The sequence below is a fragment of the Macrobrachium rosenbergii genome, chromosome 9, assembly GCF_040412425.1.
Source record: "Macrobrachium rosenbergii isolate ZJJX-2024 chromosome 9, ASM4041242v1, whole genome shotgun sequence".
NCBI classification, from domain to species: Eukaryota; Metazoa; Arthropoda; class Malacostraca; order Decapoda; family Palaemonidae; genus Macrobrachium; species Macrobrachium rosenbergii.
Genome location: NC_089749.1, coordinates 33,087,795 through 33,106,850, shown reverse-complemented (window position 1 = coordinate 33,106,850; position 19,056 = coordinate 33,087,795). Strand labels below are relative to the sequence as shown.

The 19,056-nt window shown below is 34.4% G+C and overlaps 1 protein-coding gene across 2 annotated transcripts in view; it reads right to left on the bottom strand.

The window, feature by feature from the left end:
• The window catches only part of LOC136841683 (visual pigment-like receptor peropsin), a 754,051-nt gene that overhangs the window by 11,415 nt on the left and 723,580 nt on the right, over positions 1-19,056 (bottom strand). For both annotated transcript variants that reach the window (XM_067108876.1, XM_067108875.1), the window contains one exon: positions 10,814-10,910. In XM_067108876.1, the coding sequence (XP_066964977.1) occupies positions 10,814-10,910 (97 nt within the window). The remainder of the gene's footprint in view (positions 1-10,813; positions 10,911-19,056) is intronic.

Genomic DNA, 19,056 nt, shown 5'->3' with positions numbered 1-19,056 from the left:
TTGGTTATGCGAGGGGCTGCTTTGGGGAATACGTTGTTACTGGGTCACCCAGCATGTCGGAGATGGAAAATCTCGGTTTATACTAGGGTATGTGGTATAACTGTGGGAGTATCTGGTGTGTTTGTGCCTTATGAGGGGATGGATGTGAGTTTGGCGGATGATTAGGATGGATCGGGTGTACATGAGGATCTGTGGGTGGATGCTGAGCATGTGTCAGGGGATAAGAAGTGTTATAAGGGGGTTTTGGCAGATGATGTGGTGCTTGGTCCTGGTATGGTTGCTATGGTGAAAGTTCGAGTGAAAGGGGTGCATAAATCCAGACGTGTCTGTGGATGAGTGTAGCGAGAAGCTGAAGAGGGTAGTGTCTACGGGTTCTATGAATAATGTATCGGGATCAGGGTATACTTGGGTGGAATTGCTAAACTGTAATGATTCAGTTTGCAATCATCAGAAGGGTATTATGCAATCGACTTTCTTGACTGGGTCGATGAAGATAATTCAGTGGCTATTGTCGGGGATTTCTGTAGTTTTTCAGAAGCAGATTTACAGGTTAGGAGGCAGGTTTTTAAGGATCATTTAGCCAATGCTGGTTATAAAGAATATGCTGGTGGTGTGGAAGATGTTCTGGCCGAGTTTGCGGATATAGTCGCACTCAAAGGGGATAGGTTAGGATTAACAAATGTGTCAGAACACAAGGTTCAGTTGGAGGACAAGACTAAGCCTATTTTTGTTCCTTCATATAGGATTCCTTTTAAGATTAGAGAACAGGTAGAGCAGGAGGTTAATAAGTGGGAAGAAGAAGGCATTGTCAGGCCCAGTTCCTCGCCTTTTAATTTCCCATTGTTGGCAGTGCCTAAGAAGGATGGTTAAGTGCGAGTTTCTGTGGACTTTAGGAAGTTGAACGAGAAAACCATTCCTGACCGCTACCCTGTGGCGTGTTTGCCAGATTTATTTGTTGAGATTGGGGGCAAGAATATTTATTCCTCAACTGATCTGATGCAAGGGTATTTGCAAGTACTGCTTAGCAAGGAGAGTCGAGAGTACATGGCTTTCCCTTTGCCGAAGGGGCATTATGAGTTCAGTCGGATGCCGTTTGGTCTATCAGGCAGTCTGATGACATTTACTAGGCTAATGAGTATTGTTTTGCATGGTTTGTTAGGGAAGTCCACATTCCTTTACATGGACGATATCCTAGTTGCCACTGATTCAGTAGAGGAACATTTAGAGGTTCTTCGAGAGGTTTTTAGGAGGCTTAGGTTAGCGGGTTTGAAGATAAAATTAGCTAAGTGTAATTTTCTCAAGAGGCAGATAGTATATTTAGGCCATGTCATTTCTAAAGAGGGTGTTAGAGTGAATGATGATAAAGTTAGGGCAATAGCAGATTTTGCTACTCCCAAGAATAAGAAGCAGATTCGGTCATTCTTAGGTATGGCTGGATTTTTCCGTAGATTTGTGAAGGGTTTTTCTGTTCTAGCATCTCCCTTGACAGATGTCCTGAGGGATGATGTGCAGTTTGTATGGGGAGATGAACAGCAGTTAGCTTTTCAGAAGATTAAGGATGCTTTGGTTAATCCCCCAGTGTTGAAGCTTCCTGATTTGGAACGTCCTTTCACATTGGTAACGGACGCTAGTTATGATGGTATAGGGGCATGCCGTATGCAGAAGCTTGATGGAAGACTCCATCCGACTGCATTTTACAGGAGGAAGTTTAAGACACGAGGTAGTAATGAATGGTTATGGTCGGTAGTAGACAAAGAGGCCTTTGCCATAGTGTCTAGCTTAATACATTTTAAGATGCTCCTTCTGGGCAATCAATTAGAGGTTCTGACGGATCATAAGCCACTGTTCGATCTTTTTAATAAGCCGGATCTTTCCCCAAAAAGAGCTCGGTGGTATCTGACAGTCAGGGATTTTGATGCTAAGCTTAGGTATATAGAGGGTAGACATAATGTTGTAGCGGACGCCCTTAGTAGAAGTTTTTCTGATGCAGATGGCACTCATGTATGCTATGTATCTGGAGATTGCATAGACTGGGATGTTAGTTTAGTAGAATCTAAGAAAGATGAAGATGAGATTTGGCAGATGCAAAAGCGCTTCTTAGAGGGGAATCAGTTAGGAAGGGTATAAGCTGCCTTTTGCAGGCATTGAATTAGAGGGTAATTTGTTAGTTAGGAAAATTAGATACAGACTGAGGAGTAATGAGGATAAGGGTGATACAGCACAAATAGTTCTTCCTAGGAGTTTAGTACCTACGGTGCTGGATATTGTTCATGGTAGGTCTGGCAGTCCGCATTTGGGGATTGAGAAAATGTATCAGAATATACGGGGACAATTCTTTGGAAGAATATGCTCACGTTGGTGGAAGACTTTGTGAGAAGTTGTTCGGTCTGTAATGCGTGTAAGCCATCAAGGGTCGTACTTCATTTCCTATTCCGAGTAGGCCATTATCAAGGGTTCATTTGGACTTGGACATTCTGAGGAATTCCTGTGAATCTAGTTATGGCCATAGGCACCTGTTGGTGGTTGTTGACGAGTTAACTAGAGAAAGAACTTACTCCTGCTAATGTCTCATATGGATTTAACGGCATTTACTGCAGGCCGGAAAATAAGATTCCCTTTCGTTTAGTCTCCAGAAGAAGCTTATTCAGTCATCTGGTAGTTCCAGGTGCTAGGGTCGTTTGCATCTTGCGAGTACATTGAGACTCAAAGAGCATAATAATTATTACTCGTATTTTAATGAAACTAAAGAATGTTAAGAAATTGGAGTTATTCCGGTGCAGAACGGACATCACGGTATTATTATGATTATTATTATTATTATATTATCAAAGCTTCTCATAGGGCTTGAGGGAAGAATTGGTTTTGAAATGCAGGGTGGAAGTTAGAACAAGGTATCGCTTAATGACTGAAGTGTGATGTGTACACAAAACTAGCATTACCCTCAATAGGGAGCTTGTCTTAACCTTAACCGTGAATATATATATATATATATATATATATATATATATATATATATATATATATATATATATATATATATATATATATATATATATATATATATATATATATATATATGTAGAATCTACTGGTCACTTTTACCAGACACATATGTAATTCTAATAGCCACAATGCCCTCTTAACTTCTCGAATTCTTCGCGCTTTTTGGATATGCTTGTAACTACGAAGCCGAAAATATCCAGACGGAAGAAATTGAAGAGCCTTGTGAATGGCGGTTCGATTCTCGCGACCCGTCATTACCAAGCTCTTCAATTTCTTCCGGAGGATATTTTCGGACCTGGTTACAAGCATATCCAAAAAAAGCGCGAAGAATTCGAGAAGTTAAGGGGGCATTGTGTTATTAGAATTACATATATATATATATAATATATATATATATATATATATATATATATATATATATATATATATATATATATATATATATATATATATATATATATATATTATATGTTATAGGCCCTTCCCAGGTCAAAAAGGCCATCTTTTATTGACGTATCTGTATTGAGAACAGAATCAAACGTCTTCTTTCCCTAAGACGTCTCTGGTAGCCGTGGCCCCTTGCGTCAGCAAATTCCTTCCCCTTTGTCGACTTCTCTCACTGTATCTATCTTTACAACGAAGGCCTACTGAAATTAAACACTGACGTACAAACTAGACTTTATTTGCAAATTTAACGAAAATGGTTCAGCTAAAGCTACGGTCATGAAATGGAGTGATTCACACCCCCTATCAATGGGAAACATAACTAGAGGAAATACTGTTTCACAAACCAGCAAATGACTGATTCTATACCAAGCAACGATAGTGAATAACACCCTGGTCATCAAACCAAGTAATAAAGTCATGCTTATTCTAGACCACATTATATGTCATATAGTATGTAAGAGTAAAAACAATACTTCTCAAACATTCGTCCTCTCAGGACGAAACCAGAATTCCTGTTGAAAGAAACATATCATGATATCAAAACCTGAAATGGTGTTCATTACATACAGAAAAATGTCTAATGGAGCATTAAATGGGAAAATTCATTATGTGGACATCGATCCGTTTCACTGCTTCCCAACCGAGGGTTTTCCCTCTTAAGTCTGGAAAAAATATAAATGTCACTGGGCGATCTTACTTACTTTTCTATGGCCCAGACAATGTATCTTAATAGTGGCGGTTTCTTTAAACACTACACCAGGCTAGAAGCACATATCAGCCACCCAAGATCGAGGCAGTCTCCCTGTGAGAGTCACTGTTCCTCTCATAAAAATCCCTTGGAGATCGCACACACACACACACACGCACATACCCCACCGGAACCTGGGCACTTCTGGCGGCATCGGTTCAATGATCGATCATGCTGTTTCCATGCGCTTGGATAGTGACAGACCCAAATGCGTTTGCAGCAGAAGTGCCACTACCAGGCCAGCACATAGTTCTTCTAAAGTAATCCAAGACGTAATATACACACACACATATATACATACATACACACACATACACACACACACACATACACACATATATATATATATATATATATATATATATATATATATATATATATATATATATATATATATATATATGTATGTATGTATGTATGTATGTATGTATGTATGTATGTATGTATACATACACACACAAATCAAGCTGTAACCCTGAATGGAAAAGCAAAATGCTTTACAAGCGCAAAGGACCCAAATATGGGAAGAAGCCCAGTACAGAAAAGGAAACGAGGAAGTACAGAATAAAGCATGCAAGAGAAATAACAAAGAAAACAAATAAGATGGATAAGAAAAATTAAAATGAATAAGTCAAATGCTTCAACAAATTAACTGAGAAGTGATGTCATCGTGCTAAAAAATGCGCCAAGTTGGACTTACGAAGTCCAAAAATTTAACTACAGGGCGGCGAGGACAATTCCACAATTTAGTCACGACAGAAACAAAACTTCTAGAAAGGTGTGTGGAACGAACCTCACACAGATGAAAATGCACGACTGTTAAAATGAACTGCATAGCTAGAGCTACGTGGCAGATGGTACAGTCTGGAAAGCTCTGAATGAAAAAGATAATCAGAATTACGAATATCTTCTACAGCTTGCACAGTGAGCTAACTAAACGACAGTATATATATATATATATATATAATCAGAAAACTACAAACGTCCTTTAATATCAATTCACTCTGACACTCCCGGAAGTAATATGTTTCATATATGTTACCGAAGGGGATTTTTAGGTGATAATAAGTCCACCGTCCCGTGGGATCGAACCAGCGACGGACGGGGAATTTTTGACTACAGTGACACACCAACCAGTCGGCCGACTGGTTAGTGTGTCACTCAGTCCTGATTCCCGTCCGTCGCTGGTTCGATCCCAGGACGGTGGACTTATTATCACCTAAAATTCCCTTCGGTAACATATACAAAAAATATATTACTTCCGAGGTAGAGTGAATTGATATTAAAGGACGTTTGTAGCTTTTTGATTGTATATGAATCACGGTGATGTGATAAATAGTCATATATATATATATATATATATATATATATATATATATATATATATATATATATATATATATATATATATATATATATATATATATATATAATATGTGTGAGTGTGCAAGCAAGCGTAGATATTATAAATACACATGTGTGTGTGTGCGTGCTAGAAGTAGATGTATGCATAAGTTTTCTCTACATAAAACTTATAATTTAAAAACATGACGATTACTGCCTCATTCATAGTAGATGAACCAATAATAGGAAGACTGCACTCTTTACACCTTAGAAACTACTCCCTATATTCAAGATTGTGATCTTCGGCATTTTACTCCTTACATTAACTGGGGCATTCTTATACATCATTTAAACAGAAAGCCTCTAGCTTCTCTTCGTTCCAGTGACCCGTTTCTGTTGCTGACTCACATGCCATTTCGTGTTACACTTTTTCACACTCTTTTTGTAAGTTCTAAACAACAATAAAATCACTCTCTGTATATTCGTCTTCATACACTATTCTTCTATTCAATGTAGAACCCAACTGTCATAATTACTCTTAAAAAATAAATATTTTCTCAACGTTTCCTTTCACATTGTACTTGTAATTATTCTTCTTTTGAAGTAACGAATTACAAAGACAAACAATATCATGTTTTGAAAGTTTGTTTTCTACAGGGTAATAATAATTGTCGTTCATGTCTGTTTGGTTCTGAGGTTTCTCCTGTTAATTCATTTATTTACCTTTTAATTAATTTACATTTTAGCAGCACATTCTGCAAAGGCCACCACCAAACCTTACTAAAACAATTTAATCTGTCGTCCTGTCCTTCATGTAAAATACAATATATAACACTTGTTTTCGCCTCCAGCTTCCAGACAACACAAACAAAAGGTAGCATTATCTTTGCTATTTTTAATTGCCCTAGAGAAAAAAATTAAAAGTTCTTATTGCATCATATTCACCGTCATTTATTTCTCTTCATCCATATAATGAAAAGGACATTTTATATACTATACACATTTTCAAATTCGTAATTTAAACAGAGGCTGCGAAGCATCATGCTTCATAGCCACAACTACTTAGAAGACTTCCACACCACATGTTGAAATCGATGTATCCATAAGAAAATTAAAAGGAATACCGGCGTCATCAGAAGAACGAGGCATGGCAGCCATTTAGGGAGCGATCACTTCCCCCAAGTGGCTCAATGACCTCTATTAAGTAATATTGGATGGGACCTCCTACGGAAATGGCGTTTCGTCAGGGAACCGTTTACATGATAATGGTATTATCTCCACATCAGCAGTCACTAGGAACACAGGAGCTTAAAAGGCAAACAATTACAAATTTACTCTGGCGATTCCTTCATTCCCTTCACAACTTATATGAATACATGAAAACGATAAATCTCTAAAAACATCATCATACAGTATACATACTTGTATCATACAAATACACTCGTAAAATTTGCACACATACTTGCTCAAACACGCATACACAAAACAACCTAAATTAACCAATAAATGTAAAGGTAATAATTAATTATTGATAATTTTGAAACGTGATTAAAAACGGTGCACAAAATTCGCTGCTTTTACCGGATAAGAAACATGTTTGTGACAATCGAATTTTTTCATATGTTAATTTTTCCTCGATTTCGGCTACCACCTTAGCCCACGGGCTAAAAACCAGTTTTTGAAGCTCTAGACTTGAATAATTTGAGGTCCCTCATTTATTTTCATTGCAGTTTAGGCAAATTCAAGGCCAGGAGCGTGAGTTTAAATTACATTTTTCCTCTTATGCTATTTCTTACTATATTCTCATTTGCCAAATCATTCTATAAAGAGCTATAAGGAACTGGGAAGCAAAACGATAAATGTAATAATTTTCTATATATCTGTGTATGTCTGTTATTCTTGTGACACGGCACGTGAAGAATCGTTTCTTATGTGTCTGATGAAAAGTGCTGAATCAAATGGGGTGCTGAAGATTATATTAAACTATTGTACCAGTGTTTTGCTGAATCAAGTCAGGCATTGTACTAAAAGCCCATATATTCATTACATTTGGATACATTCAGCTTAAATGCATTTTTTGTGATGGTCTTGGGTTAATAATTATTCAACTGATACTGCATATTAATTAATGAAACTGATATTTTGTCCCGTTCGTAGTTGAATTTTAATGTAAAATCGATGTTAGTCTTTAGAAATATAAATTTTTTTCCACTTCCACGCAAACATTTATAACAGACTGTTATGCCATGAAGAATGCGTGTACTGGTTTATGAAATTCACCAAACGTTAAATGGAGAACGCAACAGAATCGTGACCGCCTTCCTTAAATGATGTATCGCTCAGCAGAAGAGGAATGAGTGAAATACCAAAGTAAATAATAACAGAAATAACTATTTTAAAAACTAAGGCGTGATTTAGAAATAAGGTAAATAAATGAATAAATATGGATGGAGAGAAAACAACAAACGTGAAACGTACAAACGAAAACGACAACTGATTATGAAAGAACAACACAGACAATAATAATTATAAAAAATCCCACTAACGAAAAGAGGTTAACTTTCCCTCCCTGACGCTCGCAGAGCATGCGCGCTCGTCTTTTCTAGCCACAAGAGAGAGAAGAGGATCTTTATCCAGCGGTAACTCAGCGTTTTTGAGATCAGGTCATTTCCTTCCCTATCACCAGTTCTGTTGATGCAGTTATTTATACGCTGCTTTCACCTCATCCATTTAAAGAAATCCTCTTATGCGGCCTCGAACAATTAAGGATCAATAACGCGACGTCAGCATCTCCCCACACTTTTGGAGGAAGCGCCGAGGCATCGTTCTGTGTCCCATATTTTTCACTTATTGCTTCATCATTTCAAAGGTGCCTGTGGCAGTGATTGCTGTCTTCTTTTTTATCAAGAGTGACCTCTTATGGAACCCGGCTTATTGTTCTATTCAATAATTTATGCTTTCTTTAAAGAATCTCAATGGGATTCCTTAGCAAAAGCAGGTTCCACATTTCCCTTCTACGACTACAAATATCATATTTTATGTTGCTTCTACAATGAGGAATGAGATAATGAATGCATTAAGAAATTTAGTCTATATGGTCAAGGACTGAGGCTCTTTCAGCCATTCAGCACTTAAGACAATGAAAAGAGAGATTCGGAGTGGTTAAGCAGCAAGACAAAAAAAAAAAAAAAAATAAGTAAGATGTACTAACAGTAAACAAACAGATGTTTCTACACTGATAACTTCTTTCTTATTTCCAACCGTAGGGTTTTTATCTGCGAGCTTAATAATATTTAAAATGCTTTACAAAAATTGTAAATATTATGCATATATATATATATACACATATATAGCCTATATATATATATATATATATATATATATATATATATATATATATATATATATATATATATATATATATATATATATATATATATATATATATATGTTTTGTGTGTAATCTACTGGTCCCTACAGTGATTGTAATAACTGCAATGCTCTCTTAACTTCCTGATTTCTTCACACTTTCATGCATGCCTAAGATCCAGATGGAAGAATATAAAGGAAGTCTTACGAGGCGGTCGTAGCAGGATTCGAACCAGCGTCTGGACTTTAAGACCGAGGAGTTAATAGGGCACTGCGTCTATTACAAAAATCAATATATATATATATATATATATATATATATATATATATATATATATATATATATATATATATATATATATATATATATATATATATATATATATATATATATGTATGTGTGTGTGTGTGTGTATGTGTTCTTAAGTTATCACACAAGAAAAGGATGATAGAGTGTAGTGTTTGTAGAATCCACGACTTCTTCGCTCTGTAACTCACCACAGTCGTCTAACTATCAGTAACTAACTCACAAAGGCACTACGGATTTCAGCGAAATGCTCGCGAATCCAGTTCTCCTCGATCGGGAATCAACCTCGATTGTGTGCGGAAGAGCGCATATACATGCATGCTCTTATGTATATAAGAACACACTGATACACATCTACGTTTCAGCAGAAGAGAGATCAATCCTTTATTCAATTCATTTTAAAAAATGAATTCTCTGAAACCTCGTCATGAGTTGAGTTGTGGTTTTACATACGGCTTTGTTATGAGAATAATGACCATTTTCCTTGCAGTTACTGCACAAAGAGTCATGTTTATTGGCATTATATTAATTAGCAGCACTAAAATGAGATGTAACCTCTGAAAATTCTTTACAGGATACATAATTAATGCTATGTACTGCCTCAAACTTTACACTGAGAATTTAATACACAGAACTCATATGGGATATTATCATATCAGTATTGTTACATCAACAAGGAACTCACTCACAAAGACATATTGATATTACATAGATCTTCTGTAGGTAGAAGATCTAAATTCCAGAGATTTATCCAGATTTATAATAAATTTTTAAATTGAAAGAATATTCAAGTGATTTATTACAACACAAAAACCCCTGAGTAAAATTGCAAAGGCACCCCGGAAAATTTTTCACGCATGGCATTCAGAATTCATTCTCGTAAATATTAGCGATGGTTTGAACAACTGATAAACACGTATAAAGAACGATATGAGCTGTAAGAAGATAAACAAGCACACACACACACACACACACACAGAGAGAGAGAGAGAGAGAGAGAGAGAGATCCTTCCCCACTGCAAGAATTGCAGAGCCAAGCTCTCTTCGGCTTGGCCATGACGAGCTTCATTTTACTCTCTACTCTTAAGGGCTAATTTTCTGTCGACTTGGTCATCTTGACTTTTATGTTTCTCTGGTTATGGTTTATAGATAATGCTACAACTTGTTCATATGTAATCTTTATTATTTCATGCTAATTTCGCAGCACATTCAAAATTACTCTAAATTCTCGAAATTATCATTTGGTACTGCAATATTAATACAGTCACCGATTAAAATGTTTTACTATAACTATATCAAAATCAATGTTAAATAAGGTCCGTCCCTACGGGAATAAGAATTCTTGACTTTGAGTAAAACACATCACAAAAATTCTATTCAAGGAATTAACACATGAGAAAACCGTGGAATGCTAACGACTTTTATCTTTAGTTTTCTGTCTGATAATATATATATATATATATATATATATATATATATATATATATATATATATATATATATATATATATATATATATATATATATATATATATGACTGTTATTACACTAATCCCTATCAAGTCTGTTGACAGTTATTGCTCGTCGTCACCTACCTTCCCCATCCGAGGAGAGGACACACCGACCAGAAGAGAGACCAACACCAGATGAAGATGATCATCTGACAGTAACGCCTGTACGTCAGCTTTCCACCTGCATAAAACAAAGGTCATATTTAATATCGCAGAGACAAGAAAACACTTTATCTATATATTTGCATTTTACACAACATACACAAACCCCACACACACACACATATATATACATATATATATGTATATGTTATATATATATCCATATATATATATATATATATATATATATATATATATATATATATATATATATATATATATATATATATATACATATATATACAGTACATATATACATATATATACAGTATATACATATATATATATAAATTATATATATATATATATATATATATATATATATATATATATATATATATATATGTATATGTATATATATATATATGTATATATATATATATATATATATATATATATATATATATATATATATATATATATATATATATATATATATATAACAAAGAATTCGGGTTCGCAGAATTTCCATCGTATAACACGATGACAAGACTGCTTCTTGAAAAGGGGCACGTGTAAAATTACGTAGTTATAAAGATAGAAGCAAAACACTCTAGAATTTGGTAGCGAATAGCATGAAATGCTATTCAGCTTGGCTGAATCTCGAATTTGCATCTTCCACACCTTTCCGTTTGACTGGCTATAAAAATGTTCCATTCCAGTCCGTACGGAATGTGAAGGTACTTTACTACATGGAAATTTTATCATTTTAGAAAGATGGGTTTTATAGGACCTGGAAATCACTTTTTGATAACATTTATTTATTGTGTATTCTACAGTATTCAGATTTTCACTTAGTAGTAAATTAAAAGAACGCGAACATATATAAAAATTCAATTTCATAAAATAAAACCTCACAAAAATTAGTTACTTTAGTTTACACGTTATGTAAACACAGAGTTCAGTGTCGCTGGATCTCTAATAAAAGATGACATCCAAGCACTCACCACTTTCGCTTATTACAATGAGTCAGTACATTATCTTAAAATTTATCCATAAAGTACTGGTTTCTCATGAATAAGATTAACAATAATAATACAATACAACCTATCTCTTGGCTGAAACCACAATTTGTCCCACTTCCTAATCATGGTACTCCGACAACTCCTCTGAGGTGTACTATAAAGGACACGCCTAAATACTTCTTGTACTTTTAATTTTAAGAAACGCCCAGCTAATCCAATCACACGTACACAAACCGTATGACAATTACAAATGACTAAATTTCTTATCAAAGAACAACATATATGCATAAAGAGAAACGTCGATTGGAAATGAGTACTTACCCCAAGTGTATTCTGCAAGCATGAAAAAGCAGAAAGAAACATTATCTTTTGTATAAATATCAATAGGGAAGAAAAGGAGGTTAAATTTTAAATTTCAGTAAAAACGCGCATGACTTGCCTAATTCAGTTTCTATTCAATACTGGTAGCTGCACCTATCCAAGAAACAAATTGACCACTCAAAAATAGGGAGATAGACACTTTAAAATAAGTAAAACTACATGCTGTAACCAGGTACCACAAATTCAAGGTCGTCGTCAAGACAAAATAATCTTACCTGTTCATTACATAACAGACCACCAAACTTCCCTAAGTTCCATGAGCAAATCTCTCAATTTCGCGACCAGAAGTTAAATGATAACGTGTAAAAAAGAAAGGTGAAACTATCATTCTAAACCTCTCCGATTTATAAAATGTATTCGATGTTCACACGAAAGTCTGACAGAGGAAAAATCAATATTTCCGCCTTGCTTAATCGAAAGTCCAAGCAAATGGTTTCTCTTTACTCTTATATTAATACAATAAGAAACCTTTTACCAAATACTTTCCCTCTGTTCATTTATGAGGTTCATCATTATTCCTGCAGGCTTCGGGAATAACAATAACCTTTCAGGTATAAAACTGCTCCAATGAAAAGATAAACACATGCGATAACAGAAACAATCTACATATTGTTAGAAGACCCAATTTCACAGTGTCAGAGGCCTTGTAACTCATGTCAGTGCAACTTGAAAGAGAAAGGAAAAAAGCTATTGAATAACCGTAATTTGCGAAATGTCTACTAGCGTTATGCATTCAACGCTGTCATACAAAGGCTCTTAAAAAGACTTCTGCATAATGTGCAATAATTGTTCTGGAATTAGCATTGTATTTATCAGAGTAATTCTGTTAATATATAGTTAATATATATATATATATATATATATATATATATATATATATATATATATATATATATATATATATATATATAAAATATATAATATATATATATAAAATATATTACGAAAAAGTTATGAATGGTACTGTACTCCAAGTGTAACCATGATCTCCCTGGGCCAAGACATGGTATCACTTGATAAATTCTCGGGTTTCTGTAAATATTGAAGGCATAATAATGATCAGGGTATAAGAGCCTAAGGATCCGCATAATCTCTTTTACCTAAGGTTCAGATTTATCCAGCTAAGTAAAACGTAGTGTAGACATATTTATTTTTGTGTGTAAAACCAGCCTACGGGAAACGAATTCTACGTCTAGTTACTGCATCATCTTTAAAAATTCGGAACATCGTTCCCTGGATATACAAGTGTGATACAACTGCAGTATTACACAGCAAATACCGTCACTTTTGACCAAACACAGACACTTGTCATTATCATAAAACCGCTCACTCACTATTTTATTCTAGACTATCTTAAGGCTGATCCGAAGTGCTTCTTCTTTACTTGAGTAGAACAAATGGAAAAGGCAAAAACAGAAGAGAGGAAACACTGCAGTAGACCCCGAAAGACGCTGCATTATGTACCGCCGACAGCGAACCTCGCAAGCCCCACTGTAAATGGCATAAAGTTTCTACAATAATAAAAAATATCTACTGTTATGACAATTCTAAGAAAAATTAAATCATTGTTTTCTCTTTTTGTAAACATCGAAGTCTTTATGATTTTAACTTGAGGTCGGATAAACAGAATTTTTCACTAAGTAACAGAAGGTAATAATATTTTTGTGTAGGTATTTCCTACTCCTTGTACTGGTATCAAATGTTTGACTTCTGGTTAAGCTGAATTACAGTAGTATTTGATTAAATCTCTTTGTTCAGTAAGCAATTGTTTTAGTGAGCAGTGCTTCATGCAGAGGAAATGAGGAATGTGAATAATAATGTTCTTTCATTACTTCTGTAAGTAATCTAAATACTTCTGTCACGTTAAATAATCCCTCTTGTCATTCGTTAAGTTTTCTAACCTCGGCTGGATATTGTTTAAGCAATCGAAGCAGGTCTTAATATAATTTGGAAATATGATTTATATTTCATAATTTGGGCACTCACCAAATGACTGCATAACACAACTGCAAAAATGGTAGTATGTTGCAACTTCATTTTGAATTTAAGAATTCTTACTCAAACTCTTAATATTGCACATTTTCTTTTCTCTATTAACAAAACTTTTAATAAAAACTTCGACTAAGCTTACAAAACCATCATACAATTTAATTTAAATTCCCATTTTTACGTAAAATCAGAATACTGATGAAAATATACAATACATTTCTTCTTGGTTTACGTACGTTTCTGTCTACTAAAAAATAAACTCTTAAGACAAATGTTCAGCAAAAATTATAAACCTACGGAAAAGATGTATTCATGTTCTGTAGGTTTAAAAATTCTTTACAATAAAACAATTACAGTAAAAAAATAATATTTATCTTCAATATACGAAAGTAAGGAACCAGTCAGGTCAAAACTTTTCCAAATAATCTGAGGAAAAAACTTACAAAAGAGGCAAGCAAAACCTACTGGCTACAAAAAATGTTTGAATTTAGGATTTGTTCAAGAATCAGGATCAAGCAATGATACTCTGTGTATTAAACAAACTGCATGAATGTACTTTTTAAAGCATAATCCGTAAAACCTGTAAGCAATGCATTTTCAGTTCCTGACCATCTTAAAATTAAAATTGCATAGTCTACTAAAAAGCCAAAGAAGCACCAAAGATTCATCTTAAAACTACCACTTGAAACAGAAGGTTATTTGCCATAGGACACCAGCTTTGTTTCATTCATATTTCACATTCACCGGACAAACGTCTTACGTTCCAACTATGCAATGCATAGTTTTTATTGATGATAACTAGTCTAGTGTAGAGAAAAATAAATAAAAAGGAGAGATAATCCCTGGACTGAAAAGTATGTAACCTCAGTGATATTCTAAAACAATGATCTTTATCCTAGATTTATGAGTAAAAAAAAACAAATTGTATTCTGCTACTGTGGTGTTTACTTGCATCAAAAAAACAACAGCTGATATTTCTTTGTATTTAAGGTATTACGGCCTAAAGAATTCAAATACTACAGGAAAAAATAAGGGAAAAAATACGGGTTTTACTACGAAATGTATCGGAAAAACCTTTTCGTTCGTATTTACCGTATTCATAGACCAGCTCCACAGTCTTCGCTTTCGTTTGTATTTTTTCATGACTTACACATATTGAGTATGTTTTGATGCGAGGATGAAGCGGTGTGTTTGTATCGTCATAAACTGAAAGGAAAAACTACAGACTATAAAAAAAGAAACTACTTATTCTGAGCAAACAATGTCCAAAAAATATGCTCACAAAAATTTCCTCCCTATAAAAATGGGCAAATAAAAACATAACTTATCTAATCAAGATTTCTCAGATAGCAACTATACATTTTCAAGTGCTAGTTCTCCCCGCAGGAAGGATTTTCCTAAGTCTTGAGGGCTCAACAAGGTTTAAAGTATTATATGCTACAAATAATTTTAATACTCAACATCACCTCACGGCACAAGTCTGTACCAGCCTTTATTCTGTAGTTGTTATTATTTACATACACACGCATATATATATATATATATATATATATATATATATATATATATATATATATATATATATATATATATATGTGTGTGTGTGTGTGTGTGTGTGGGTGTATATATATGTGTATATATATACATACACATATATTTATATTATATATACACTGTGTATATGCCAGGAAAATAGCGGAGGCCCTGAAAAGGAACTGGGTGCTTAACTTCGCCGTAGAGCACAGCCAACAGAAGACCTTGCCTTTTCTTAGGTCCTAGTTAAACAACAGGAAGAACCATTTGAAACTACTGTATTAACAAAAGCAACACACACACACTGGCCATTGCTTGAATGTCCGGGGAGAATGCCCAGACGCGAGTAAAGTCAGTAGTGAGTGCTTATGTCAAAACAGTACGCACTCAATAATCACTTCTTGGAGAGATGTAAACAAAGAATGAGACAGAATTTGACAGGTATTAAAAAACAACGGATACGCAGATCGTATTATCGAAACTGCGATCAAAAAGAAAACTGATGAATTTTACCAATCGATTACGACGACAGCAGAGAAGAACCTGGTCATTTACCATCGCCTACTGTACAGGCCCTGTGTATGAGGAGGAATGCCGCACCCTACTAGGAATCATTAATAGAGGCGTAACACCTAGGGCCCCTTACAAGAAAATAAGCCTCAGGCTATACAGTAAACCTAACTTGGTAGCAGCCCTAGTCATGAAAAACAGCACCGCTCCCGTGGGACTGAAGGAGATATGTAGGAACGCGGTGTAAATATAACAAAAAACCTACATCGGAAATACTACTACGATCATTCGGAGGCGAATATTGGCCACAGAAACCAAGGGGCCATACACTAACATTTCATTGGTTCGCATGATAGAAAGCCATCGAAGGCGACCAGGTCATCCATAAAGAAAGCAACTATGGCAGGCTTTTAATAGCGGAAGAGGTAAGCATCGCCATCCAAAAACCGACTCTTAATATCCAGCAAGATTCGGATCACATACTCCCCTGCAGCAGAAAGGGGAATACTTGAGCGAATGCAGATCAGACAGCAACCCCGAACCCTAGACACAGCGCCCGTCAAGAAATAAATACAAGAGCACCCAGGGAAGTACAAGTAACATTTCGCATGTTCCTAAGGCCTCGCCAGATACGAACCATGAACGGTAACTAGTAATTGATATCTGAAAAATATGCTTTCGTATTGGTGCACACAGTTTTTGTAAATATGATATATACACTCATATTATTATCATATGTAATTAGATATTTGTATTTTATACACCATCATACGTACTCTTATTACAAATGTAACCTTTGTCATACACTATAATTTTTCTGAGTTCCCTCAAACATGCCCTTATAAATTTTATAAAAAACTTTTAGGTAGGTCCTAAACATGCTGTTTTGTAATTAGAATTTTTATTCACAATCCCAATCTGTAAGTTATAACTACAGCTTTCGATCCCCAAAAAAAGTGGTTCATCCTTTTAACCCCAACACCAATCACCGTTTAGGTCTACTTTTCTTTCCGCACGGAGAGACAAAATTATTGTAAATCCAGATTTTAAGCCAGTAGTCACTGGAAAATGCCACAGAGTGGTGAAACAGCTGTCGTGACAGAAAACAATAAATGGAAGAAAATAGTTTATGTATCTTCTACAGAAGATTTACGCAAGAGAATCGGGGGGGAAAAAAACTCCGACGATAAGAAGGTTCCGCAAAAAACTTAATGGTACACTAAGGCAATTGCTTTTAACGAAAATTGTCTGCGAGAAAAACTATGCCCAAAATTATATATATACTCGTATATATACACATATATAGGTATATATAAATATATTACATACAAACACACACAAACACAATATATATATATATATATATATATATATATATATATATATATATATATATATATATATATATATATAAATGTGGTTGTGTGCGTAAGTATGCGCTTACCATGAACGAAAATGATAAAGTTTTATAAGGAAAAAAATCCAAAAATACGGCCATAACAATGTGCTAGTGGGGCAAAACCTTTTCAGTGGTCTAAAATGCCTCCTCTCTTGGACACGCGGGAAACTTTGTTACAGCAAACTTTAGAGAAGCAGAGAGAGAGAGAGAGAGAGAGAGAGAGAGAGAGAGAGAGAGAGAGAGAGAGAGAGATCCTTACCCAACACGTAAAAGAAGGTTGCCTTTCGGGGTCTTTAAATGGAAATACTAAAAGTTGGCAGAATGGCGAAGATGTAGAAATAATTGTTTATCAGAAGATTCTTTTTAAAACTCGAAGAATGAAAATCCTAGAACGTTTCCAGTTCTTCGTTTTCCGTTGTCTTGGATTTTATTTATGTAGACGCTATTCCATCAAAAGCCTTCGCACTATAAAAAGGATACTTTGCACGTAACGGATTCCATTTTGTCTGAGCATAGCAGACATACATTTTAATATCCTTTTTTATAGTGCGAAGGCTTTTGATGGAATAGCGTCTACATAAATAAAATCCAAGACAACGGAAAGCGAAGAACTGGAAACGTTCTGGGATTTTCATTCTTCGAGTTTTAAAAAGAATCTTCTGATAAACAATTATTTCTGCATCTGCGCCATTCTGCCAGCTTTTAGTATTCCCATTTAAAGGCCCCGAAAGGCGACCTTCTTTTACGTGCAAAGTAAGGATCTCTCTCGCTCTCTCTCTCTGCTTCTCTAAAGTTTGCTGTAACAAAGTTTCCTGCGTGTCCAAGAGACGAGAGCATTTTAGACCACTGAAAAGGTTTTGTCCTGCTAACACATCGCTGTGATTTTGGATTCTTTTCCTTATAAATCTTTTATATTTCTGCTCATAGTAAGCGCATGCATGCACACACGCAACCACATGTACATGTTTATATATATATATATATATATATATATATATATATATATATATATATATATATATATATATATATATATATATATATATATATATATATATACTGTATATAATATATATATATATATATATATATATATATATATATATATATATATATATATATATATATATATATATATATATATATATATATATATATATAAAGGTGGTCTTGCCTATCCAGCTGTTGCCTTACCGGTTCTCAGTAAGGTTTTACGATAAGGTTTGTTAGTACCCCAGTCATGCGTACATAAATACATACTTAAAATATATATATATTATATATATATATATATATATATATATATATATATATATATATATATATATATATATATATATATATATATATATATATTGTATATTATGTGCATATATATAAATATACAC